This window comes from Poecilia reticulata, linkage group LG19 (assembly GCF_000633615.1).
Source record: "Poecilia reticulata strain Guanapo linkage group LG19, Guppy_female_1.0+MT, whole genome shotgun sequence".
Taxonomy (NCBI): Eukaryota; Metazoa; Chordata; class Actinopteri; order Cyprinodontiformes; family Poeciliidae; genus Poecilia; species Poecilia reticulata.
Genome location: NC_024349.1, coordinates 22,615,417 through 22,642,670, shown reverse-complemented (window position 1 = coordinate 22,642,670; position 27,254 = coordinate 22,615,417). Strand labels below are relative to the sequence as shown.

General features: G+C 40.5%; 3 protein-coding genes across 9 annotated transcripts; 1 reads left to right on the top strand and 2 right to left on the bottom strand.

Moving 5' to 3' along the window:
• Positions 1 to 1,676: 1,676 nt before the first annotated feature.
• tmem235b (transmembrane protein 235b) lies at positions 1,677 to 11,103 on the bottom strand. The gene is made up of 4 exons (XM_008437824.2): positions 10,703 to 11,103; positions 10,531 to 10,611; positions 10,246 to 10,383; positions 1,677 to 2,674 (listed from the first exon to the last, which is right to left on the bottom strand). Exons 1-4 carry the CDS (start codon positions 11,022 to 11,024, stop codon positions 2,445 to 2,447), a joined length of 771 nt encoding a protein of 256 aa, XP_008436046.1. The 5' UTR covers positions 11,025 to 11,103; the 3' UTR covers positions 1,677 to 2,444.
• Positions 10,601 to 24,756, top strand: faap100 (FA core complex associated protein 100). Of its 7 annotated transcripts, XM_017310627.1 has the most exons (10): positions 10,601 to 10,679; positions 15,453 to 15,531; positions 15,786 to 16,029; positions 16,771 to 16,889; positions 17,436 to 18,304; positions 19,699 to 19,855; positions 20,680 to 21,532; positions 21,614 to 21,724; positions 23,220 to 23,294; positions 23,419 to 24,756. In XM_017310627.1, the coding sequence occupies exons 3-10, from the start codon at positions 15,871 to 15,873 to the stop codon at positions 23,530 to 23,532; spliced, it is 2,457 nt and encodes an 818-aa protein (XP_017166116.1). In that variant the 5' UTR covers positions 10,601 to 10,679; positions 15,453 to 15,531; positions 15,786 to 15,870; the 3' UTR covers positions 23,533 to 24,756. The 7 variants fall into 7 exon arrangements, with proteins under 7 accessions (XP_017166116.1, XP_017166117.1, XP_008436049.1 ...); XM_017310628.1 differs by lacking the exon at positions 10,601 to 10,679 and having other exon boundaries at positions 15,472 to 15,526; XM_008437827.1 differs by lacking the exons at positions 10,601 to 10,679; positions 15,453 to 15,531 and adding an exon at positions 15,538 to 15,711.
• On the bottom strand, positions 11,988 to 15,430 carry birc5a (baculoviral IAP repeat containing 5a). The gene is made up of 4 exons (XM_008437825.2): positions 15,217 to 15,430; positions 14,142 to 14,251; positions 13,379 to 13,496; positions 11,988 to 13,292 (listed from the first exon to the last, which is right to left on the bottom strand). Exons 1-4 carry the CDS (start codon positions 15,322 to 15,324, stop codon positions 13,200 to 13,202), a joined length of 429 nt encoding a protein of 142 aa, XP_008436047.1. The 5' UTR covers positions 15,325 to 15,430; the 3' UTR covers positions 11,988 to 13,199.
• Positions 24,757 to 27,254: the final 2,498 nt, after the last annotated feature.

Sequence of the window (27,254 nt, the reverse complement as noted above, 5' to 3'; positions counted from 1 at the left end):
TGGATGCCAGCAGCAGAAATCTAGTTGGGTCAAAGGTCATATGGTGCCAGTCAGCCCACAACAACGAAGTTCAAGCTTCCAAACTCACCTTTGATCTAAATGCTGTTGCTCAGACTCTCTTGTTTTCTACTATATGCACAGCTGTAAGGGGTTTTTATCCCAATGTTAGATGAAATAAGCTTTGATCGCTGTGCCGTCCACGGCTGAGAAAACTACGACGGTGTATTGGGGTCACTGTAAATAGAAAGAAAGGAGAAAATCTCCACCAAAAAAACTCAGACATTTTGAGAATGTCAGAAATTTTCAAGAAAAATAAGGAAACTTCTGAGTTTGAAAATTCAAAAATTGGTGAGAAAGTCTCAGAAATTTTCTAGACAAAGAAAAAGAGAAATTTCTTAATTTCAACAGTCTAATATGTTTTGACTTTTGAAAATCAATATTTGTCTTTTTTTTTTTTTTGTATTTTATTTTGAGATTTATCTCAAAGTTTATCTAGAGTCTTTTGGCAGAAATTTACTCCTGACCCCACTTTCTTTGTACCTACAATGTACAAAGAAATTGGAAACAGAACTTTATAGAACTTTGAAAAGGTAAGTGGCAAAGAAACCCATGATGACTCTGGAGGAGGTACTGAGATTCACAACTCAAATAGTGAAAACCTACTGTTAGTCAAATGTCTCTCAAATGATCCATTTTTGAAAATGTTAATTTTCTACGAACAAGCCATTTTATTCATAACATAGTTTTATTTTTATAGTTTTTATGGGTGACGTTCACAAAAAAGTTGAATCATCTTTATTAAATAACCGCAGTATGTGTTTACAGCACAAACATGTGTATATTTTGATAAAATATAACATTTCAATACATAAACGTCAGATACTCATGTAGTTTTTTTTTTTTTTTTTTGCTACATACAAATGTTGTATGCATTGATAACATTTTAGTGTTACTTGTTATAACAAAATAAAAGGAAAATATAATAAACAGTAGAGGAAAAAAGTTGATTTTAGAGGCTTTGGTAGAAACAAAATTGTAATTTGTCATTAAATATAACAGTGAAGGTAACAAACTAACTATAAGCAACACTTAACTATCAACATTGACTAAAGAGAAACAAGCAAGAATAAAACAAGAAGAAGTTAGCTCACCGTAACCCTCCTCTTCCTCTCTGCTGCTGTGTGAACTCAGTGTGGCACAGAGCCGCCGTGACGTGTGACGAAAACAAGCAGAGCACGAGAATCCACTCTGCTCATATCCAGCCCTTTCTTAAATATATTTGTAAATGAAAAAGAATAACAAGACTTACTGCAGTGTGAGCAGAACATTGTAAACAAGCAAAGTTAAGAACGTCTCTCACTGAGACCCGAGTTAATCGTTCATTCCTGAATTCACTAGTTCGTTCATAGCAGTGGCATTATTAGGCCGTCAGTTTTCATTTCAAACTTAAAGGTACATTTTATGTAATACTAATTCTAGCTTACTTTAGAATTTATGAGTAAATTCTAAATGTATGAATATATATATACTGCTCAAAAAAATAAAGGGAACACTTCAGTGTTCACTTAAATGTTAAAGTGTTCCATTTATTTTTTTGAGCAGTGTATATATATATATATATATATATATATATATATATAGATATTTTTGTGTGTGTGTGTGTGTAGGTGCGTGTGCATGCGTGTGTTTGTAATACCTTGTGGGGACCATTTTCCTGACACATACTACGTTGTGGGGACCCTTTGCTCCTTGTGAGGACCAAAGCCTGGTCTCCACAGAGAGACCGGGATTTGTGGTCTCAGTCGACAAATTTTGTCTCCAGTAATCACACCATCAGGCTTTTCGAATCAAGGGAGTTGAGTACAAATGGAGGGCACAGTTTTTAGAATTTTATCATTTTTAAAAACTACTTTGCAATCATACACTACCAAAAAAATCCATTGATGTTTGTGGTTGCAACCCAACAGTTCATAGAAAGGTTAAAGTATGAACACTCATATAAATCACTGTACAGTAAAGTGAAAACCATCTTGAAATGTCCGAAAGCAGCAAAAATGTTTCCGCATATGGACATTTTTTAACTATTACGTGAGAAAACTACATAATAATTCTTTAGCACATTTTACATAGCAACACTTTGTTTTCATTATCCAACCGAAAACAGCAAATAGGACTCATGAAATGATGAAAACAGATATAAGGTTTGTAGAGTGGACAACTTTATAGATTTTACTTTTTACATATATACTCGAATAAAACACCATGATCAACAACTCCAAAATGAGAAGGGACCACAAGGGGGCTCAATTGTTCACAGCTCAATCACTGTTCCTGTGAAACTCTTGCACACCTGCAAAAAAATAAAATATAAAATAAAAATGCAAGTTGTCCACAACACTTCAGTTTGTTTTTTTGACGTTCAGGGATCGGCACAGCAGACAGCGTCAGGCCTTACTGGGCCCTCTCTGCCGCAGCCTGGCCTTTAGTGCGGCTATGAGCATCAGAGTTCCGGTGAGCAGCTCCAGGCCGTAGGAGAGCCAGGCCAGGCCCAGAGACCAGCCGAAGGAGGTGTGGATGTAGGCCAGGCCCTCCGGCCCCACCAGGCGCTTCGTCTCTGCCAAAGCTTGGTAGGAGTAGACGATGTAGAGACTCGCACCACAAAGAGTCAGCAGGCCTGGATGTGGAAGCAAACAGAAAAAAAAGAGGAATATCATTTCTCTTTTATGTTTATTTTGAGAGAGAGCAGATCATCTGCGCAACAAATAAACATCGAGTGCTTCTCATGAGAAAGTCTGCACAAGGCGGATGCTGCAGGGCCTTTTATCACGGCGACCCATTATGATCCATTAATACTGTCAGATAAAGTGCAGCCATAGAATTATTAATTCAGTTGTAAAATATTTATGGAAGTTTTAGCAAATAAAAGGAAGGTCCTTTTCAGAAATATTATTGATTGAGATAAAATGTGATGTGTGGATTTATTGACTTTTAATTGGTCTGAGTCTTCATGGAAATATATATTTATTAGATTATGTAATCATTATGAGAGTCTCTAATGCCTCATTCTTGATGTTAGCTTATCCAGATCTATGCTATCAGTTATGATGCTATAATCCTAGCATGAAGAACAAACTGACTACTGTTCCTCATTTTCTTCTCCAGTTTACATTATCTACTGCTATTTAAACTGTTAACTTCAAGTTTTCTCTTATTTTATTCATGTTTTCCCCTCCAAAGAAGCTACATCTGCTCTGACTGTCTGCTTAGCAGTAGCACATGAATAGACTGAACTGGTTTGATTTCAATTGAATTCAGTGGGCGTGGCTAGCACTGCTGTAAGCCGATTGGTCAGATACAGATTGCTGATCAGGTCCAGGAATCGGATCAATTTAAAGAGACAGAGTGAAATTATTCCACGATGTGCCGCATCACAGGACCTGGGAAATATTTATGTACTGAAATGAACTTTAACACACAATCAATACTGATTTAAATTTGTTTTACATTAAAATTATTTTGAAATTAGTCTTCAAAAACACAATAACCCATATATGTGATTTAACATTTAAAACGGTGGAAGCTCCACATCCTCCAGTCAAGATCTTTTTTAATCAGTTTGTGGCCTCTGACATCACCTGGATCTGGCGGTAAGAGCACTAATCTAAGAGACAAGAATCAAGCTGGCAGAAATCTCATATTGAGAGACAGGAAATGCACTGATGTGAGCGATATTAGCCTCCCTTATCTACATAAAAAGAAAGCAAGACCTACTGGTTTTCACTGTGTTGCTATTGGAAACCGTTTTAATTTTGACAGCGTGCTCCTGGTTTCAGTGGATGCGAGTGGAGCTACCCAGGGTGGTGACTAATCAAGATTTTATTACAATTACACCCTGAGGCGCAACAGAGAGGGGGATGTGATGAGGAACCGAGTCTGATGTCTCATTGTTATGCTCTTGGCGGCAATGAGTTGGAGGGAGAGAGAAAAGGATGAAGACGCTGCTGGGAAGCAAACAGGAAGGACAGAAGTTGACTTCAGAAACAAAAGGTGCTATCGATGTGGGTTCAGGACCTGAGTGAAGTTGCCCCCCCACCTTCTTCAAATCAGACAAAATTGGTGTCAAACGTTTGTGCTACGTTTGTGCTGGTTTGTGCAGCAAATTTTTTTGTTGTGCTGCTTTGGCTTTGAAGATATTAATGAAAGTGTAAAGGGCAAAAGGTCAACCAGCCCCTCAACTTTTATGAAATCCAACTTTCTTTATATCTTTAAAATGATAGCGGTACAAATGAAAATTTTTGCTGCACAAACCAGCACAAATGTAGCACTAACGTTTGACACTAATTTTGTTTGATTTCATAAAAGTGGGGGTGGTGGTTGACCTTTTGACCTTTACACTTTCATTAATATCTTCAAAGCCAAAGCAGCACAAACMAAAATTTTTGCTGCACAAACCAGCACAAACGTAGCCGAGTTGATTTACACCCATTTTGTCTGATTTGAAGAAGGTGGGGGGCGGGGGGGTTGACCTTGGATGACCTCTAGAAACATTTCTTTATATCTTTAAAATGATAGCGACACAAACGGAAATTTTTGCTGCACAAACCAGCACAAACGTTTGACACCAATTTTGTCTGATTTGAAGAAGGTGGGGGGGCAACTTCACTCAGGTGGGTTCAGGTCTTTCTGTCAACTTTAAATCTTTCAGGTGGGAAAAAAAGTAAGACTTTGCTTTCTGTTGTTGGGATGTAAACAGTATTTCCCATCAGCTGGTGTCAAATTCATCACCTCTGTGTTATCAGGAGGATTGTAGTCATATAGTTTATGATGTAAAGAAAAGTGTTGACATTCCTGTTAAAGTTAAATGGTTCACCTTTACCTGTCAGATACCAGTTGTGGCCTGTATTCCAACCTGATAGGATCTTATAAAAACACCTGACAACGTGGAAGGAAAAACGGATACATTGTTTTCAATTTTCTTCATCAATGCAAATCTAAAAAGTGCAGCATTTATTTGTATTCAGTGATATACGTAAATACTTTCTTGTTTCCAGCAGATACTTTCTCATGTGAACCAATCAGTATCTCTTGAAGACCAAATGCTTTCTTGTGCGCACCAGACAGCAACTCTGGTGCACCAGATACTTTCTCCTCCCCACCAACTCTCTATATTTATAGAGAATGACTACAAAAAATAAATAAATAAAAATCCAACTTCCTGTTTGAGTTTGTTGAAATTGCTTGGTTAGCTACCAAGAGCATCTGGTGTGCAAGAAAAGGTAGAAAATTTGAGGAGAATTTGTGTTTATTCAACTTAAAACAATATAAATCACATAGCTCTGTTCAGTCAATCATCTGAAAATGGAAGAAGTGTCACTTCTACAAACCTACCAGCACGTGGCCGTCCATCTGAAAGGAAAACACAAACCAGTCCAGTTACAACGAGTCGTGTTGGAAACCCAGCAACCATGAGAATGACCGAACCAAACCTGAGCTTTCTAGCTTACATCCAACACACTCTTTATCACCAAACACTAACACTCCCCACCACTTGAACACACCGTCCTCCATTTTTCTACTTGTACTCCCAATGAATTTATGAATAGAATGTTCGTACTTATTTACTTATTTACTTATTTATTCTCACTCACAGCCACAATGGAACGGTTCAGATCCCAACAGATTCATGTTGGAATAAAGATGCTGAATCTTTGTAACAACAGTAACTACACGGCTACATCTAAGCTCCGGTCTACACAACACAAATCTGCTTCCTGGATCTTAAAATGCTCTTTTCTCTTGGTGATTGATGATTGGTGAGGAGTAGATGCATCATTCGCCTCGTGGCACAAACATAACGGAGGAAGCATGAAACCACACCAGCTCCACAAAACCAGGAGTTCAGGGCTAATCCTTTGAATCCTGTAATGTTTCGATCCCTGCTGAACATTTCCTCCTCTCCTTTCTGACGGAAACCGTCTCACACTTTATTTGTAATAATAGGAAACCGTTATGATGGCAGCCAACAAGCTGTAATCATGTCTCTCTGGAGAGGTTAGATGAGTCTGCCGGTCTGATGGTTTGATTGTGCATTGGTTGCTCCAAAATGTGCATTTTTTTTAATTCATATTGTAGCACATTAAAAACAACTTCATTACTTTTTATGAAGGTCTTATTGCTTGACATAGTGCTGCTGGAAGCCAAGTATATTGCCTTTATCCTGATAAATTCAGGACAAAGCATTATTTAGTCAGTCAGTCAGTCAGTCAGTCAGTCAGTCAGTCAGTTAGTTAGTTAGTTAGTTACGTTTTTCATTTATTCAATTATTGTTGAATGATGACTAACTGGTGTTTTCTTCCAACTTTAGCTGATGGAGTGCTGTAATTTGCAGACAGATGGTCATGTAAACTTCTGTGTGTGGGTAAAAAGAAAATGTATTTTACATCAATTTGAAAGGCTAACAAATAGATCCATAAACACTAAAGCGAAAGATATTACATCTATAATTTCAGTGATCCTTTGTTTTATAAGAGCATGATTTACTTATGACTGTTTTTTTCAGTTCAAAAATGTTTTTTTCAGTTTCAGTTTTCATCATTTCATCGGTTTTAGCTGCAGCCTGACTGAGACGGACCTGCTGTGCTCTAACCGCTGCCAGAGCTGCATTTACCACTTACTGATGTGAAGGGGGGAATATTTATACAGTTACTTATTTAATGTTAATTGTTTTTATTTAATTCTCATTATTTTGTAGAAATTGGTTTTCACATTAATATTAAATCTGCCATTTCCTTTGTCAAAAAAATGCCACATTTTGTCGATTGTGATTGATTTGTAAAAGGGTAAAACATCCCAGGGGGGTGAATACTTTTCAGTTATTTGTGAGAAACAAAAACACAAGAAGAGCATATTTTCCAAGTTTCATTCTGATGTTGTTTTCTTTTATGTTTAAACACATTATGAGTATTTCTTTAAAGGTTATTAGTAAATGCTAGCTTAAAAATAAGTAGCAACTGATGATCAAAAAAAAAAATCGTCTTTCTAAATGTTGGACGTCAAGAAGTTCACAAAAAGGTTCTAATCGGATTCAAACCTTCACCCCATCCTGCTCCTCACCATGCGCTGACTATTAAGGGAAAACTATAAAGAGTCTTTGTAGGTAAGTGTCTGTCTGTCACAAGGTTCTCTTTATGGAGGTCATAAGGCAGCAGAGATCAAGCTGGACGAGGTGTGCCACAAGCTCAGAAGATTGCTTTATGAGTCCAATAGTAATCTGATTACCAGAAATACCCACATTAACATAACAGTGTTAAGATCAGTAAGAGTAAGCTAACTTTACCAACAACCAAAACGTAGGAATCGGTTAGATATTCCAAACCGGTGGCTGGTAGAAGCCCTGGTGGGAGATTCACATCCGTCCATAAGAACAGACTGAAGCTAGTTTTTCTCGTCATCTTGATTGTGTTTGTTCTGACTGAGGTCTTCATGTTGATCACATGACCCAGGGATATTCTCTTCACCTTGTGAGACGCTGCTTGTGCTGGAACTTTAAATCAACTCTTTCAATGCAAGAAGACAGAGCAGCGCAGAAGCAGTCTCTTCTGTGGTGCCAAACATTTGTCACACATCCATTCCTTCACCCAGCAGTGAAGAGCTTTATTCACTGGCTGTGAATAAAGTTCAAAAGATGATCAGTCCACCTCAGTGGTCAGCAGCTGGATTCCCTCCCATTTCTACCAACAAAAATGTGTTTTTTGCCTGCATCACACAATGTTTTACTATAACCAATCCACAGATTTTGTCTTAAAAACTTGTCTAACTTGCTCAAATTTTTTCCTAACCTTTTTTTCTGCTGAGTACACCTAATTTAATTTATTTGAATTAAATAAATCTTCACAGCACTGAGCTCCACAGTCTAACATCGGAATGCAAATAAAAGCCACACGTCACTGTTGAAATGTTTACTGAATTCATTCGTCGCAGTGCCTCTCCCCACATTACAGGCACAACGCCACAGGTACGGTGAGACAAGATCCAGGAGAAGAGTTTGCATCATTTGATGTTCCGTCCTTTTATCACCTCTGCTGCTCACAGTGGGAAACTGTCAGGAAACGTAGCCACTGGTTCAGATAAGAGAATGACACCTGGGTCAAAATCCAGGCCAAAGAAGTGGAAGCCTTTACCGAGTGAAGGCAAAATCAAGTTTACGAGGGAGGATGGTATGACAACAAACTATCCTTTTGCATCGTCTGGCATACATTCAGAGAGAACCAGAGAACCCCCCTGCCCAGTTTTCTATAAACTCTGGAACAAAAAACATTCCGTCACTAAAACCTTGCGGCACAGAGTCGACCAGATCCCTACAAGGAAGGAAGTGAACGACGAGAAACACACTTCAAACATCGAGAAAACACACAACTCACCCTAATGAAGGAAAAAAGAAAAGGAGAAGGAAAGATCATCACAGGATGCGGCTGGAGATTCTGAGAAACTAAGAAGGATATTTTCCAAGCATGACATAAAACCCAACAGCTCTCTCAGAATGATTCATTTCAAGAATAAGACACCCAAACACACACACAGTGGTGCAACACACCACTGCAGTGAGGAATGTTCAGACCTCTGGATTGGAGAAACAACAGCAGCTACACAAAAGGATAAAGGACACTCATTTCAAGATATGATATCAATGTGCAAATTTAGGATGTTGAAGACAAATGGATGGATGGATGGATGGATGGATGGATGGAGGAAAACCTACCAGAACTAAACGGAGGTGTTGGGATCAGGTTTCACCTTTTGAACAAATACTCTCGTCTCCACAGGAGGCTTTATACAGCCCTCACACCGGGGCGTGTGATCAGAACGGCTCATGTCATTAGAGACATGTTTGGATCATCAAACACTGAGCAGAACAGAGGAGAGGAGAGGAGCCACGTGTTCTGCCGGCCTCACTGCAGTGACCTTAATGACCTTCAGCCTCTTACTTCCATCCAGGCTCCGAACTGAAGAAACTTTTCGGAGCAGCTGGACTTGTTCCATTGACTCCACGCCACAGTGATGCGAAGCAGAGCTGCTCTCATGCTTATTGTGATGTGTTATTGCTGCTTTTATGTAACTTGGCTGCTCCCATAACAGCAACAGGGTGACATATGAGGCGAGAATCCCCCACATAAGGTGCAAACTTTACAACCCTACAGCCTTAGTTTGGAGTTATTTAGTCTGTAGTGCAAATTTTCACTGTTTTGCTTGTTAGAATGAGTGAAGCATATAAAATACTTTTGTCTTTTACCATCTATGACAATTCAGATTAGTCGTTATGTCTAAAAATGTTATCTAAAAGTTTAATTTATGTCACAAATCCAATTGAAAATGTTGAATTACTATATGTTATAGAGATTTGTTTCACACATCGTGATATTTTCAGGTCTTAATTTATGTTCATTTGAATGATTTTGGTTTATAGCTACTGGAAACTCAAAATATTGCCTCTCAGATTCAACAAATATTTCACAAGAGTGATGAGAAAGTTTTTTTTAACACAAAGCTGCTGCCATGTAGTGTAAGGTCTCAGCTCTCAGCGCGGTACGACGTGGAGGCAGGAAGCCAGAGCTCTGCTCAGGTGCTGAAGACGACCAACAGGCTTCAGCTCGTCTGCAGTATTGGCTCTCATCTTCCTCTTGACGTGTTCTCATCGATTCTCAACTTTACTTGATAAAACCCAGAGGATCTACACCAGAAGGAGACATGGCTCAAAAAATCCTCACTGACTGCTGAAACCTCACACTGGACCTCAAGAATCTTAGGTTCAGTTCCTCTCAATTCTTCCTCCAGACCTCAGAGACCTTGATTTTAAAATGAAAAAAAAGAAAAGAAAAGCAAAAAACAACTGTCTACACTTTTTCCTTCCACCCAGTTTTCTATTAATATGCCTGAATGTGGCACTCAAAATGGCCGTCTGTGAAATGCCAGCATCTTTAGGAACGTCCCTTTGTAGCTAACTTAGCTGTCATAAAATGTATGCGTTAAAAAGAAAACATTAATTTGTGTTATTTAATATTCAAATTTTCTGAGAAACTGATTTTGTTGTCATTAGATCTGAGCCATAATCATCAAAATGAACAACAGACGTGTGAAAGATATTCTGCACGATGAAAAGAATCTCATGAAATTTAGTTCTTCGGAATAAAACAACTTTTTGTTGATGTTCCAGTTTGTGGAGCTTCAGCTCTTTCAGTCGTAACTTACTGCTGATGAAGAAGTAACAGGCCGTGCCGGTGAGCAGGACGGGGCTCCGAGCCAGGGCGCTGACCAGTCCGCAGATTCCCCCAAACAACAGGAGAACCAGGCTGAGTGGCAGCATCACCACGATGGCTCTGTGCATGCCTGGAGCGGAAACACACGGATTGAGCTAAGACACACACACACACACACACACACACACACACACACACACACACACACACACACACACACACACACACACACACACACACACACAGAGTTTGTGAGGAAATAAAGCTTAAGTCTCACTCAGCATGCGCAGTTCGGTCTCGGTGTATTTGGAGGAATCGGCTGCAAATGAATCAATGGAGTCAGGATGCATCTTCCCTCCTGGATGTAAAGAGCAGAAAAACAGCCATAGAATTCTACCGCTGTGATTTAACTAGACCTCCTGGACGGTGAGTTTAAAGGCGCATATTACCTTCGTTGATGCTCCACAACCCCGAGTGAGAGCTCATATCCTCAACTTCGGTCGTGTTCATTGGGTTCATCCCTATGATGTACCAATAATCGGTTCCGAGGGAAGCCGCCAGAAAGGCGAAGCTGAGAACGCCGCAGACCCCGGCAGTGATGACCAGAGCGCCAAAGGTTACCTTCATGGTGCGCGGCTGAAGGTTCGGCCTCGTGCGTAACGCGCAGTCCCCGGCGGAGATCCAAAGCTTCCCACCGTCTCTGCGACGCACGACAACGTTCAGAAAAGAAAAGAAATATTTTTCCGAACGGCTGTAAGAAAATTCTGTCATCAAACTGGAGAGGGTCTCTGACGGCAGAGTTCCTCTCAGCTTCTATCTGGGAGGGACTTGATTCACTCAGCGAGCGCGTTTACGCAAAGGGAGAGGAGAGGAGAGGAGAGGAGAGGAGAGACAGGCACAGGCACTTTAATAAACTGGAACTGTCGGTCGGTGACCAGCGACCTGATGAGACCAGGTTATGCTTTGGTAGAAAACATCAAGCTCAAAGGGTGAACTCTGGAAATATTATAAAAGCAAAACAGTGTCCTGTATACCGTTAAACATCGGCTACATTTTATTTGGATGCTTTATTTGGATTAGCAGCTCTTGATATGGGCTGTAGGGGCAGTTGCCCAGGGCGGCATTAGAAAGGGCCGAAGCACCCAAGAACTAGAAAAAAAAAGATATCCGTTTGTTGTACCTTGAACAAGTTTGCAATACTGAGACTAGGTTGCCTGGTTTCTGCTAAAAACAAAAGTTTTGAAGTGGAAGAAAATAATGCGTTATTGTGAGAGAAGCTCTGATTGCATCAGGTAAGGTGGGCAAAGAGAACAAATAAAGAGAAAAAGATTTGCATGATTTATATTGAAGTTCTATATTTAGTATACTGAATTTTATAAAGCTCAGGAGCAAATATAAAGAGTAAAAGTATCAAGTGGCTGGAAAACAAATTTTTATGTTGCAGTCCATAAAGTATTTACACCGCTTCGTGTTTCTCCATTTCTTTTATATTATTCCCCTTTTCTAAATTGCACTACATGAATCTCTTTCCTCAAAATTTTACACGCAAATAACCCATGTCTTCAAAAATAGAAAACCAAGAAATCACATTTTAATACAATTTAGAGTCAGGCTGTAATGTAACAAAATGTGAAAACAGCAAAGCACTGCTCCACTTCATGATTTATATATATCATCTTTTACAAGGTACTGAATCCATTACTAAACTGTTTTATGGCAACAAAGACAAGCATGAAAAGTATTAACCCGTTTAATCCCAAATTTTTTCCTGTAAAATAAGTGCATGCATTTCAATCCTTGAACACATTTATGAATTATTACATTTTATGTTGATTAGTGAAAATACAGGTTTTTGTACTCTGCAACAGTTGTTGCCGGTGGGAAACAGCAGTCTAAACTACACAAATCTGAACTATTTATACATTTTTAAAAAATAAGAAAAATCATGACATGCACAACCTATTACAACAAAGAATGGTTACAAGTGTTCAGAAATATTTTAGATACATAAAGATTCAATGCCACATCCTGCAGATGTCATTGTCTCAATGTGCCAAGCGACCTTTGACCTCATTTCATCAAAGAGGCAAAATCAGGTAAAAATATTGGTATGAACAAATGTGCATCTGAGAGGACATTGCCCCAGTTCCACCAGACTAAGCACAAGACCGTGGCCTCGTCCTAAACTAGTTTCAGGCGTGGCGTCATCTTGTAGTCATCATTCTGTGCATAGGCCACACTTTGTGGAAAGGATCACCTTTTGGGGGGGTGAAATATGGGAGGGTTTCAACTGTGGGATGTAGAAGACATTTTGAGGTTCCTTCAGGTCTAGAATATCTGATAGTTTTAAGCTGTGTGGGAACAGCAAGGCATATAGAATAAACAACAAACCAATGGACAATAGCATAGTGCTATGTATTATGCTAACAGCAACAATTGTTGCCATGCTTACAATCACTCTTATGATCAAAAGATAAATGAATGGATACAATTTTCTTTACATATCAGTTGAAGACACTTGAAAGAACATATGTTCAAAATATTTTACTGACTTCCTCTTGTTCAGGTTAAAACTGACATTTAACTCCAGGAAGTAAAGAGGTCTGGTCATGTGACCTTTCACACTAGATGCATGAAATTGATATTGCTTAGAGTAGACGCACTATTATTTGATTTTAAAACTTCAATTAGCTGCCAAAAGTCAAAACAATTCTTCTAGAGCTTCCAGAAGTTAGAAAAAAAATGTCTGGCAACAATTGTTGCCGGTGGGATTAAATGGGTTAATGAAACCATGTAAATAATAAAAGTTTAATGTAAAACCTCATAGTGCTATGAACCAGCACATGGTACAAACAACACCAAGAGCAAGAAACAAGAAAACAACAGCACAGAAGCTAAAAACAGAAAATGGTCAGAGTGAGGGAAGGCTCATCTCTCCATCCTGGATCACTCCTCTCCCATGGCCGTCTTAATGATTTCTGCTCGCCTCAGCCTGGCTGCTTCCTCAAACTTGGCAGTGGCCTCGTTTCCAGTTTTGTTCTGTGAATGAAAGGAAACAAAGTTCTGAATCGATCCAAAAACAGCAGTCTGGAATAAGGAATTGCGGCGTGCCGTGAAGAACGTACAACTACGAATTTGTGCCTCTCCTTCTGGAGTTTGAAGAATTCTTCCATGGTCAGCTCCTCTACTTTTTTCTTCAGGGCGATAAAATGGCAGGATGACGAATGGGATCTGTGTTCCTTCCTGATAAAACAGAGCAACCTTAATGATCATGATAAATATTTGCAGGTTCATACATTCCGTCTGCAGTTAAATACAAAAAGTCTTGTTCTGGATGGCAAAGAAAAAAGCAAAGTAATCCAAACTGAACAGAAGTCCCATTTAAGATGAAGATGGGCTGCACTGATTCCTGGTCCATCACCAATATTTAAAAAGCCTGATCTGCCATTTCAATTTTTTTTTGTCTAAAAAGTCTGTAAAAGAGGAGTTGACTGTTAACTGCACATGCTTGGCGGGTCTATCAGTCTCTCAGAGCAATGGAGGACAGTGGCTGATTTTCAGAGCTTTGTAACAGTAACCCTAATTTGGAAAAATACTAAAACCAAATACCATATTTTTCAAAATTCAAAGGCAGAAAAAAATGACAGTCAACCAGATGCCATTTTTTGTAGTAGGAAAAAAATAAAAATAACCAAGCTCCTTTATTTGCTCAGATTGTTTGTAAAGGTGTATTTGGCTCTATCTAGTTCCATTCGCTAACGGTTTGTTACTGTAGAGCCAAAGAAAGGAAGAATGTACATATTGTATACTAACAGACTTGGAAAAGAGTTACAGTGCATTTGTAAGGTTGGTAACCAGACATGTGGCCCAGTTAAGTGCAGTTCTTACTCTGGGTCGTCCTCTGGCTCCCAGCCTTCCAGCTCCTTGAGACAGAAGAAACACATGGCCGTGTCCGGGCTGTTCTCTGATGGCGTGTGGATAAAACCAGCTCTGGCCATCTACACCAACACATGAGCACACAGACAGCACTGAGACAACACATGTCCACAAGCTTTTCATTTCAATATTCCACACTCATCCAGGCTCTAATTTTCTAAAATGAGAAACATTTTTATCTTTCCCACTTAGTGATACAAATACTTTTACCTGGATATTACAGAGGCTTTTCTGGCATAAAAAATATTTCTACCAAGACAAAAAAAATTCACATTCCTGCATGTATTTGCTAGTGCAGCTAGGACCTCAACTGTTCCAAGGCTATCACTGAAACGTCTCTGTTTTTAAGAAGCTGTGCTCCTACATTTGGGGCCCACTATTCTGTAGCAAAGAGTTGGTGGAAACCAATAATACTAAGAGGTAAAGGTTAGAATGGGATAGTCTAAAGAACTGTGATTGCAAACAGAAGTTGTATCTGTGTAGGTATGGGGAAGATTTAGTGATATACAAACTGGTAGAAGTGAATACGTTTTCTAAAGAAGCCATATTGAATTGGGGTTGGTGAAAAGCTTAGCTCCTCCCTTTAGACTTTTCCCTTTGGATCTTGCTGTTAATTTTTATGAATTGGAAACTTAAAATGTTTTCCTTCGTATTAACAAAATAAATAAATGAATAAATGACATGACAAATGGCAGCGCATGCCGATATTCCAATGTCTATTTGTAGTGCTGCATTAAAATGTCTCGTAAGCCAACTGTAAAATATTAAGTGAGCTGTTGTTACTTATAAAATCTTTGAAAACCAGCCACCTAAAGCAATAACAATAGTATGTAACCTCCAGCTAGAATGACCCAAAGAATAAACAAAAGGTTTCATGTTGCAGCTTCATATGAAGTTATTTTGTCTAACGGTTTGTTACTGTAGAGCCAAAGAAAGGAAGAATGTACATCTTGTATGCTAACAGACTTGGAAAAGAGTTACACAGTTAACAGTGGGAGTTTGCGGTACTTCACCATTTCATACTCACGTTCTCAGGAGTGCACGCGCAGTCTTCGTCAAACGGCCACCCTTGAAAGGTTTTAAGTCTGTTCTCAAAAAAATAGAACTCGATATCCTTTTCATTCAACGGGCCCATTATGTGTTTCACAAGCTTAGCTCAAACTCTATCTGCTAACAACTGCTAAGCTAGAGGGCGTTTTCAAATTTCGGCGGATGTTCACTTCGGCTGTTTTGATTGGGCCTTGCTTGCCTTCTTCTTCGTAGGTGGTTAAACAGCTCGACACGTTGACCGGACGCCACCTAGTGTCAGACAGAGCTCTGGTGTTGTGGGAACATAAGTAAGGTAATTTTCTAAATGTCAGCATTGTTTGTTTTTAATTGTATTTATTATTTCTCTGCTTAATGAAAATACTTTAAACCTACTCGCTCTAGAGCCTCTAACTTCAGTAAAACAAGAGGATAGAGCGGAAAAAAGAAAAACCCTCGGTCTTTTTTTCACAGCATTTCCGTCTAATGATCATGGGTAATGTAGTTCATGACTGTCATTGGTTAAAATAACGAGGCGCGGGACTTCTGACGTCTTCTTCTTGTCAACAGCTGGTCACAAAGTTGACTTCGCCACTAACCCTGCTGATAAACTAGATGTGTAGAAAACGTGTCGCCCTGATGAAACTTTGTAGTCATGATGGAAGGACGGTGCGCTGCTGAGTCTTGGGCTGAGTTCGGCCTTTTAGGAAAATCTGGAACACCGCTGGTCAAGTGTGGAACTGGGACGGATGTTTTCATCTGTACTGGTGGTGAGGAGGTTTATGTCTTCACTGCGCAGGAGAAAACACTGAGGGTAAGCAGGTTTATGTTTGAAGTGATTAATTCACAGATGCAAGCTGGAAAGTTTATGTTTCTGTAATTCACTTCCGAAGGTCCTTCCTGTACTATATACTGTAGATTCATTTCACACAAAGTGTTGAAATAAGCATTTGATCATTTCGATGCTAATGAAAATCCCCAATTAGGTTTTTTAGAAAATGCAAATATTACATAAGACCAATAAAAATACATTTTAAAAACAGAAATGTCAACCACTGAAAAGTATGTCAACTTTTCACCAACACAGCACAGTGACCAGCCTGCTTTTTTAGCTTGCCCTCTGTGTGGGGGGGGGGGAGTGCCTGTCTGTTGGACCAGCAGACAAGGCAGCGGTCATTACATTATGGGAAATTAATACATTTCCCATAATGTATTAAAAGTGGGCCTCTCCAAATTGCCCCTAGGTGTGTGTGTGTGTGTGTGTGTGCATGGTTGTTTGTCCTGTGTGTCTCTGTGTTGCCCTGCGACAGACTGGTGACCTGTCCAGGGTGACCCCGCCTCTCGCCCGGAACGTTAGCTGGAGATGGGCACCAGCACCCTCCTGACCCCACTAAGGGATAAGGGTGTAAGAAGATGGATGGATGGCTGTATTAAAAGTGTGTTTTTATTGGTCTTACTTAATATTCTAATGTTGATGTTGCCGGTGGGATGTTGATTACAGTTGATGAAAACAGAACTCCTTCCTGTTACTTCCTGTTTGGTTGCTGTGTTGCAGGCGGTTCTTCAGATGCCTGCTGCTGTGAGGGATCTGGTTGTCAGCCATGATGAGCAGCTCCTGTTTGTGGCATGCTGGAGTGGAGTGTACTGCGTCAACATCCAGCTGCTGGTACCCAGGTACAAATCACTTCCCGTCACTCAGTAGCATAAACTATGTTCACTCATCAGGCAAATGCAACCCAAATCTGATTTTTTTATTTTTTATTTTTTGCCAATTTTTGACACGTACCCATCTGAACGGTCCAATTCCGATCTTTTCACCTGCAAAAAATCCAATCTGAACCACATGAGAAACTATTTTCAATATGTATTGGATATGTTTTTAAAGCATCTGCAGTCTGAACTATAATGTGCATTTTATCAGACATGGGTCATAATTAGTTGTAAACTGTTCACACAGAAGTCTAACTTTCAGACAAAAAAACTTGGAATTGGTCAAATCGTATATCAGGTCTATCAAGGTTTCCTGAAAATCTGCTAATCCCTGCTAGTGGTAGGGGCCGCTAGGAAATCCACCAGCAAGAGGTAAGGCCTGATGGCCCGCCAGGATTATAATACACTTGGGGAATCCTCTGGCATTTTGAGGATGGGTGATTGCTGCTGTCAGTGCGCCTCTAATGTCTGTAAATCTGATTTGACCCTTCATCTGTTTGGGGGTCAAAGTTTCTCCCATGATGCAGGTTCTGGTCCCACTGAGTTGAAGATCTCTACTGAGTCTCTCGTTGCCGTCGCCGACAGGGTGTCGTCCCTCCTGGTCGTTGGTTCTGTGCTCTTGACCCTTTGCCGGACCGACGCGTCCTGGTCACTGACTCTGTATCAAACCCAACGGACGTCCCAGTCCGACCCCTGCGATCTGCTCGCCTCCTTCTCTCTGCCGCTGGTCTCGCCTAAAGTTCAAGGTGACACAGAATCCAGATGTGTGCTGGTGTGTGTGTATCCCGGCGACTTGTTGACCGCCTCCTCCCCTCCTCGTCCGCCTCGTTCCCACTATTCCCTCCAGCCTCTCCTCTTCAGGCGTCTGTTTGGGGCAGAAGCGGCGCTCTCCAAATCGCCGGTTGTGCTCTGCGGCCTGCCAGACGGACGCTTGTCCTTCCTCCCTCTGCGCATCCCGGGATCCAGGCTCCGGATCCTCCACAGCCTCGAGCAGTCGGTCGTGTTTGTCGGAGCATCTGCTGTCATGGAAACCGATGCAGGTTGCGCAGGGTGCTTGATAGCTCTGGGCAAACAAGGCAGAGCCGTTCTGATCAGGGCTGGCAGGGCCGGATTGGATGGAGGTGGCGGCGCCAGGTTTACCCTGGGGTGCGTCCCAGGTCCTGTGGAGTGTGCCTGTATGGATCAGAGCCGTGTTTACTACAGCACCGGGTCAGACCTACTGATGGTGGATTTGTGGGACGGTTCTTCTGGGACAGTAGGAAGACAGGGGGACATGGTGGACGAAGCATCCCGGTCCAACCCTGCTGCCCTCGTCACACCCATCAGTTTAAACGTGAGCGGAGTCGCAGCTTTGCACCAGCCTACATGCAGCTCTGCAGGTGAATGGATGACACCTCACATGGTACCATGCAAAAATATTCACACCCCCTGAATGTTTTGTCACATTTCCAGTGCAGGATTGAATGTGTTTCACGCAGAGCAGGTCCAAGGCATATCATCAACCTCCTAAAATGTCCTAAGTCTTTTATTTTTATTTTGTATTTTTGCAAAAAGTGATTTTGGAAAAAAAAAAGAAAAAAAATCACCATCTATTTTTTGTCAAAAGATGATTCAGGGGGAAAAAAATAGACTTCTGGCAAAAAAAAAAGACTTGGACGTGATGCGAGTCAAGCGGCTGCTTAGGGCCCTCCACACCACCAGGAGGCCCCAAAAGCACCAAGCTAGCATGATAAATAAAACTTATTTATATAAAATAGCATTGAGTAATTCAAACTAAATGCTGTTTCACATGGAAAATGATTAATATATCATTTATATAGTTATTACACATATAATAGGTAGATTTCTTCTTGCTGTTGGCTGCTGCCTCTGTTGGGAAAATATGAGATATCAAACTTGTTTTTAAATAATATGTCACACTTAAACACCACAAAAAAACCAATATTTAATTATTTTTAGTTTGCTACTCCTGTAAGTTTAAAATCAACAGCCATAATAACATCAGCACGATGTAAGCTAATTGCAAATAATGCTAATGATAGTTGGTATGTTGGTTAGGAATGAAGAATCTGGTGTTGACATGTTGCTATGGGGGCCCCCAATGAAAATCTGCTTAGTTTAACTTTAAATCTTCACAATATGTCAACTTTTTTATCTGATTAACTAATAAATTGTCAAAAATAATCATTAGTTGCTGTCTTAACTCATCGGTAATCAGTTGCCATCATGTTGGCTTCGCCTGATGAAGTTGCAGTATAATATGCTTCAACTACCTACAGCAACTAGGCAATGGTAAATGTACTGCAGACCGTGTGTAGTTGATAAAAAAAACAAATCAGAAAAAGGCCTTTTTGCAGCATAAATTTGATCTAAATTTGAAAATGTTGAAAGTGATGTTAATATGTGATTGTGAACTTTGTACCTTGTGTCATTTAGTCTCGTCTTGTGAATTTCAGTAAAGTTACATCTATAGTTCATACGTTCTCCATCTAACCTTGGCTGAGCTTTAGTTCTTCTTTGCATTGAAGAATTGGAAATAATTTTACTTTCTAAATCTGCAAAACTGTTCGATTTTAATTTATAATAACTTGTAGACTCATACTCTTCCTCTTTTCAATCATTCACTACCTTCTGTTATAGTAATAAAGTGACTGTCTGGTTTGGAAGCCTTTATCTTAAGTTCTTTAGAGTCTTTAATCGTATTTAACCTTTGAACCGTTCTGTGTGGCGTCCTGAAGGTCGTGGGTTGGTAATGTGTGACTTTCACCCCCAGGTGAAGTTCAGCTGCTCAGTCTGTCGGTCAGAGGGCGGCTGCAGTCCATTCGTCTCCCTGTTGGGACACAGGAGGATGGTTTGTCCAAGCGTCCCTCCTCCCAGGTTGGACGCAGCGTCGGGGACATCCTGTCTGCCATTGGGGACATTTGTGAAAGGTACACCAACCGAAGGACGTCCGTTTGTTTTATATTCATGAGCGAAACCAGAGATGAGTTCAACCAGCTGCGTTTCCGTTTACCGTAAAACTGCGCTAATTGAAATTAGGAAAATAAATTTGCTTAATGGGAACACGTTTAGAAAAAAACTCACGTTTTTTTGATCAAAAGTTTTTGTGCTAGGATGGGGTGGTTTTTCAACCATAGCAAAGAAGGTGTATTTCTTAAAACTGCAATGGAGGCGTTTATTTTGTTTGTTGGGTTTTTTGTTTTGTTTTTTTGTTTTTGGACTATGTGCTGCTGGCTCATTCCTCTCACAACATCACAATTCATAAAAAGTTGTGTGTAATTCCAACATGTTGAATCCACAGCTCTAATGTAAAATGGCCGATTATAATTCCATCGCATACATAGCAGCTCCCATATGAGGGAGCTGGTTACTCCAACAGCTGAACAAGACGCTGACGTCTCCTCTGATTGGCTGATAGATAATGAGTGCTAGCACCATGGCTGAATTATGAATACATCTAATGTAACTGTTTAAATCCATCACTGCCAGAATTTTTATTTTCTTATCGCATGAACAGCTGATTCATGTGTGATTTTAATTTCATTTCTTATGTAATATTGTTTTTTAGCAAAATATAGACAAAGATCTGTGCACATTTGTAATGGAGTCATAGCTACTGGGTGAAAATGAAACTCTTACCAAGTTTGTTAACTAAATATCCCTCTAATGATATTTTAAATAATATTTTCCGGGTGTTTTACTTTGTGTCCCAACTTTCCCAAACCTAAAGTGCTTTCATCCTGTTTTCCTTCAGAGCATCAGTGCTGAAAACCATCATCAGATCTAAGAATCAGATCCTGAAGCAGCTGAATCAGGTGATGAACATCAGCTTCCTGCTGTCGAACCGTTCAGAGTCCGACTTGAAGCCGGTCAGATGTCGTGGTTCGGTACGGTGGAGCAGACTGCTTCAGAGAGACTCCCTGAACCTGACATGCGTCCTGGAGAACTTGAGTCCTTTCGTCCTGGAGCGCGGCTGGACGCTGAGTGTCACTGTCCTCCCGCTGTCCTGTCCTCTAGAAGCAGGAGGGGAAGCCTCGTCTATGAACTACTCCTTCCCGTTAGGCGCTTTCGGCCCGGGGGAGTCGGTGGAGGTGTCTCTGCCGGTTGCGGCGGCGGGCGACGCTTCCTTCCCCGTTACCGTGACCTGCTCGCTCCTGTTCTCCCTCTGGAGGTTTCTGGGACAGGAGGAGGCGACGGCCCCTCTGGACTTGCAGAGCGCCTGTTTCAGTTTGCCCTTGAACACCCTGACGGTGGACTGGCTGCACGCCCTGCGGCTCAGCGACCCGCCGGCTCCGGCCCGGTCCAGCAGCAACCTGGCAGACCTCCTCCAGGGTTTTATAAGCTCACGGCAGCTCCAGTGCAGAGGAGGAGGCCAGGCGTCCAGACCGGAGGAGTATTCTGCTAGAGTCCGTGTGTCGTCAGAGTTACTGAGGGACGCTTTGGGGTTGGCCCCCGGGAGCCCCCGTGTTTCTTTGCTTGAGTGGCTGTTGTCTGAAGGTTGTGGTGGAGTGAAGACGGAGCGCAAAGGAATCAAGACTGACGGGAGCAGTTCGGTGATCTGTGGCAGTGCACCGGATAACGCTGCAGTCAAATTGACTGCTGAAGAGGTGAACCCTCTACTGGAGAGACCTGGTTACTCCGACTGGCGTTTTCTGGTTTAACCCGAGCGTCCGTCTTCTGGTCTGCAGGTAAACGTAGAGGAGAAGACGAAACCCCTGGTCACCATGGAGGTTCAGGTGAAGAGCTCGTCAGTTGCGGCTGTGTGCGGCCTGCACTACGCCTTGCTGCGTCGCATTCAGGTACACACCCTGCGCTCTTAAATATACCAGCAACCTCAGAGGAGCTTAAAGGTTATTCTAAAATTTTTACTCAAAATCTGCCAGTCAGAGTTTTCTAGAACTTGTTAAAGACGACCTTAAGCTTAGCTGTTGTCTCCTCCTTTTAACCTGGTAGGAGACGACAGGAAGCAGATGAAAGTGTTCCAGCTCCTGTTTAACACAACCGAAGTCAACAAACAGTCACGCCCAAATGTGTTGAGATGGACTGAAGTCTTGTTTTTCATAAACCTTACCAGAGTGTTATGTTGAATGAAACTCCAAGTTATTTGTAGAAGAATCGCCTGTTCTCACTTTTTCTCATGGAGGATTCAGAGATTAACCAATCGATCGGCTCCAATATCCTTAATTCTGTGCGATTGTTTTTGTGTCTTTTTATTCCCATCAGCCTTTGCTATGACAGTGGATAATCTTAACTCACAGTTAAACGTGCTCCCCAGTGTCAGTCATCAACAAAAGTGAAACTTATCCTCCAGGAAAACGGTTTTCAAAATGTTTTACAGATAAAAATCTGAAAAGTGTGGAGTTCATTTTTATTTCTCTCACTGAGGTATTACATTGTGGAAGTACCTTGTGTTCCACATGAGGTTGTATGTGAGCAGCAATATTTAAGTCTTTCCACAGATATATTTTTAAGTCATATTTTTGCATATATAAATGTATTCTGTTAATCAATCATTGGTATAAAATATAAGTTAAAATAAAATTGAATATGGAGATAGAAGATAGAAACAACATTTATTGTCCCACATAGCGGAAATGCAGAAAAAAATAAATTTAAAATGATCATCTTTGTGATTGGCTGCCTGTCAAATTCATCAAACTGCTCTGAGGCTAGAAGTGGAAAAGTTTCTGACAAGAAAACCCAGAAGAACTGTGGAGGTTAAATCCAATTTAATGTGATTAGTATAAAATATTGCATATCCTCTTACCGCAAGAGGGGATTGGTGGATAAGATGTGCAACATCAGATTAATAATCATAATGTAAATACCTGATGAAAACATTTTCAAAAACAGAACTCACTGCCAACTAAAATCAGAAGGTATGAGGCAGCATGTGCGCTACATGAATGTAATTATGAAACAGTGAATAGGTGACATATTAACATAGAAACAATTGAAAAACAAAACAAATTTCTAATTTTTTTCTCCTAAATAAAGTACAAAACATAAGATTTACTTTTATCATATTTATAGAGCATAGCAAAATTGCTCTAGAAATTTTATTTCTAGAGCAATTCCTCTAACAAAATCAAGTAAAGTTCAGCCTTTCTGTACATACTGTAGCATTCTCTGTGGATTGCAGAGGCGGTCAGCAGCTAAAGGTTAATGTGTTTGGGGGGCCATGGCATGGACAAGTTTAGGAACCTCTGATTTAACCTACTTGCTGTCCTACATCTTCAAATTTGGACCTTTTTTGTGTCTGTTTGGAACGAATGGCTCTGTTCTCTCACACAGACTCTGCTGCAGAAGGCCGGTTCCTCCAGAACGGTTCCCACTGCAGATTTGAGGCTAGCGCTACAGCAAGCTGAGGTAACACTGGGCTTTATCCTCAATCCTGTGTAGAACACAAGAGACGTGTATGACTCTTAAACCTGAAATGTCCAGAAAGCGACCAATAGCGTGGCTCTTCTCTCTCTCTCTCCTGCGCCGTCAGGAGCAGCGAGGTCAGGTCTGGGAGGCCAGCAGTGTGGGCGTGTCCTCTGGGCAGACGCCGCTCCTCCTGCGTGTTTACCAGCAGCTCAGAGATGGCCCTCTGCTCATGCTCTGACACCCACTCAGCTGACCTTCGACCCCGTGCTACCTTCTCCAACCTGAGGATGATGATGAAGCTGCCTAATTATCTTCTCATGCTGCAGTTCCTCTCAGACAGCAGAGGATTCGGGGCCTGGCTGTAAAGTTCGGATCACAAAGTATTCTGACCCTTTGAACTGCTTTGGCTTTTAGAACCACAGAGACAATATATTTTATTGGATTTTAGGTGTCATGTCAACACAAAGTGAAGGATAATCTGTAAGAAAAACGAGAAGCTGATTTCTGTTTTTATTATTATTACCATTATTATTAAGAAAAGACTGAAAAGTGTGGTGTACCTTTGTATTTTTCTACCAGCCTTTTACACCTAGAGATGGAAACTTTTCTCCTTTTTTTGCTAAAAAGTCAGATTTCCAAAGTCTTGGCAAATTGATTTAAGTCTGGTCTTTGACTAGGCCATTCCAACACCTGAACATGCTTTGATCGTTCCGTCTCTAGGTGAATGTCTGGTCGGCCTATTGGAAGGTGAATCTCCACCAAAGTCTCGTCTCCTCTGCAGCCTTCAGCAGGTTTTCCTCTTCCACTGATTTTATTTAGGGGTATCAGAGGAAAGGAAGCTGAATCTGAATGCCACAGAGGATTTGGTAAAAACAAAACATAAAAGGCCGATGCTTATTTTTCCTTCCTCTTCACAGTTATGTCTTACTTTCATATAAACTAAAGCTTAAGTAAAAAAAAAAAAAATGGGAAAAAGCACTGAGTGGTTTTGGAAAGCAATCTACATTAAATATATTTTTATAAACTCCACTTTCATGGTTTTTAGCATGGCTTATTTACAGTTTAGTTTGAATTGTTTTTGATGTTAAGTTTTAAAAGTCAGCTGAGTTTTGTGGGACTTGGTGATCAAACTCTCTTCCTTTCTTGTATATTGTGAAGAGAAAGGAATAAATCCTGTCTAATTTGCATGTGGTTGATTGATCTGTAGTCTCTTGGAACTGGAGGAAGTGGGCAGATGAGATGATTCTTCCTCTGACGGAAAGTTTGGTTCTGATCGCTGACTGATCTACACCATAAATGTGTTGAGAACAGAAACATGAAGCTTCCAGGTTAACTGAGCAGCAAAAGGAGAACATGAATAGAACCGGGTTATCTGCTGAAAGTGAAACACTCTGTGTCTCAGAGAGGTTGCGTAATTTGACATTTCAAACATAAATTTGATTAAAACGTTTTGGCGACAGGATGAGGTTGGGTTTTCTTTTGGCCACATTGAACTGGTTTATTTCGCCAAACTTAAATGGAGACACTTTTTATTGAGTCACACAAGTCACATGATACACAACCGAATGTTACTACGGTTACCACTGATGCAAACCACAAGGAAGACAGGACCCAGATAGCACAGAATGATTGAAACAACATTGAATCAATGTCGGCCAGAAACATTGAATCAACATTGAAAGTGGCTGGTGACTTATATGTTGAATCAACGTTAGGGTTTCAACCACAACTGACATATCAATGTTGATTCAACCATCTGTATGTCAATTTACATGCATATTTGTGTTGATATTGCATTGAATCAGTTGGGAATCAACATTGATTCAACCTTCATCTGAATCTGGTTCTGCATGCATATTTCTGTTGATTTTACATTAAATCAATGTTGATTCAACACTCTTGACTGTGGATCTGCATGCATATCTGTTTTTACATTGAATCAGTTAGGAATCAATGTTGATTCAATCATCTGAATGTGGCTCTACGTGCAGATTTGGGTTGATTTCATATTGAATGAAAGCTAAGGATTTATGTATATTGTATATTTTATGTACATTTTTAGGTCTGATAGGTCTACATAACATACCACTAAAAGTTTCTTCACTGGTTTTAAACACTACATTATTGGCAGATCATGGGTAAAGTATGTACAAAAGTTTAAAAATAACATTAGGTTTGATATAACATTTTATTTAAGAAAAGAGGGACAGTCTTTAAACATATTTGACTTTTTGACTGTCAGAACAGTCTGTTGTCCACAAAAGAACAGAGTCCATGAGGTTAAGCTTTGTACTGTATGGACTAGGGAAACAGTACAAGTTGTGGTAACCCCAGTTAGACTCTGGGTGGAGTCACTTTGATTCCATGTGATGTCTTCCTCTCGTTCTGGCGTGTAATGAAGCCACTTCTTGACAGTTTTACTGCAGTCCTCAAGAGTCAGCTTTCGGTCAAACTGCAGAGCAACGGCTGGAAAACACAAAAATAAAAGTGAGGAAGGTGCCGGTTAGAAAGATGGTAAACATTTGAAAAGTTCTGAAAGATTAAACTGTACTGGTTACAGGTCTGAGAACAAATGCCATATAGTTCCCCATGTACACTCACTGTTAAGTTAATTTTAATCTTTCATTACTATTTATCTTACTATATATTTTAATAAAATTAAGGATGAAAATAATGCAAAATGAGACATGACCTGAATTATTAAAAATATCTGTTTTGCCCCAAAATAACCAGAATTAGTATAGGCACAAAACAATGCCCTTATTTTTCAATAAACACATTTAAGATCAAAGTAATATTGAAAAACTTACCATAAAACTGCTCAGAGGAGAATTCAATTCAGAAGCCGGTTGCAAGCAAGCCAGCAGCAAAATGGCTGTTWGGTTGGGACAAACCACTAGTGTAAAAAGGGGGAGTCAGACTGTACAACTCCTAGTAGAGACTTGTAGATGTTTTTGTGTCAACACATTATGCACAGTCAGTAATAATATTTGCAGACAAGTAAGAAAATGTACATAAAGGAATCACAACCCAATGTTCTCAACATGTTGTGCTTAATTTGAAGCATGATTAACCCCCACTTAGTAATAAAATGTTCTGACCCAGAGCTCAAGGATGGGCATCCTGCACGTTTTAGTTCTCTCCCTGGTGGTAGTAACAACCTTTTCAGCTTGTCAATATTCCTCTTAGGGCTTCTAACAAGCCATCATTTGATCCAGGTGTGTAAAACCAGAGAGAGAACTAAAACATGCAGGATGCCGGTCCTCGAGGACCGACCTTGGACACCCCTGACTTACTACAAGGAGTGAAGCGGTCCACCCCTGCTATTTACATAAGTGAGATGTCCCAAACACACAGCTGCTTTGCTGTTGGCTTGTTGGCAAAAGATGTTAATTCAATGTTGATTTGGCATCATGTGCAATCTGGGTACAGAACAGAATCACAACTCAATGTTGTCAACACATAGTGCTTAAGTTAAAAATGTGACTAACCCTCACCTAAAATGGGGTGTGCTGTGGTGGCGCAGGGGTTGGCTAAGCACAACCCAGATATGGAGGCCTTAGTCCTTAATGCAGCTGTCGCAGGTACAATTCCCAGCCTTGGCAACCATTGCTGCATGACTTCCCCCTTTCTTGTCAATTAACTATCAAATAAAGACCACTAGAGCCAAAAAAATCTTTAACAAAATAAAATGTGAAAATTTAAGGGGGAAGGGAGGTGTGAAAAACAACTTACATTGATTGAACATTTAGACCACGAGTTCTTCCCCAAACCTTGTCCTCAAGGCAAACTGACCTGCGTGTTTTCAGTTCAGCAAAACCCCGTTAATCAGACGTCAATTGAAATCATGTGTGTTGAATTAGGGAAATGCCTAAAACTTGCAGGGCAGTGTGCCTGGAGGACCAGTGCTGAAACACACTGGATTCGATGTTGGCATTTCAATCAATAGATATCGACAAT

Coding starts and splice junctions, on each gene's coding strand:
- tmem235b (XM_008437824.2), bottom strand. CDS start 11,024: ATGACAGAATTTTCTTACAGCCGTTCGGAAAAATATTTCTTTTCTTTT. Junction 10,612..10,702: donor GTTGTGGAGCATCAACGAAG/GTAATATGCGCC, acceptor CTTTACATCCAG/GAGGGAAGATGCATCCTGAC. Junction 2,675..10,245: donor CTGTTACTTCTTCATCAGCA/GTAAGTTACGAC, acceptor TTCCACATCCAG/GCCTGCTGACTCTTTGTGGT.
- birc5a (XM_008437825.2), bottom strand. CDS start 15,324: ATGGGCCCGTTGAATGAAAAGGATATCGAGTTCTATTTTTTTGAGAAC. Junction 14,252..15,216: donor GCGCGTGCACTCCTGAGAAC/GTGAGTATGAAA, acceptor GTGTTGGTGTAG/ATGGCCAGAGCTGGTTTTAT. Junction 13,293..13,378: donor AGAGGCACAAATTCGTAGTT/GTACGTTCTTCA, acceptor TTTCATTCACAG/AACAAAACTGGAAACGAGGC.
- faap100 (XM_017310627.1), top strand. CDS start 15,871: ATGATGGAAGGACGGTGCGCTGCTGAGTCTTGGGCTGAGTTCGGCCTT. Junction 21,533..21,613: donor TCAAATTGACTGCTGAAGAG/GTGAACCCTCTA, acceptor TCTGGTCTGCAG/GTAAACGTAGAGGAGAAGAC. Junction 21,725..23,219: donor CCTTGCTGCGTCGCATTCAG/GTACACACCCTG, acceptor TCTCTCACACAG/ACTCTGCTGCAGAAGGCCGG.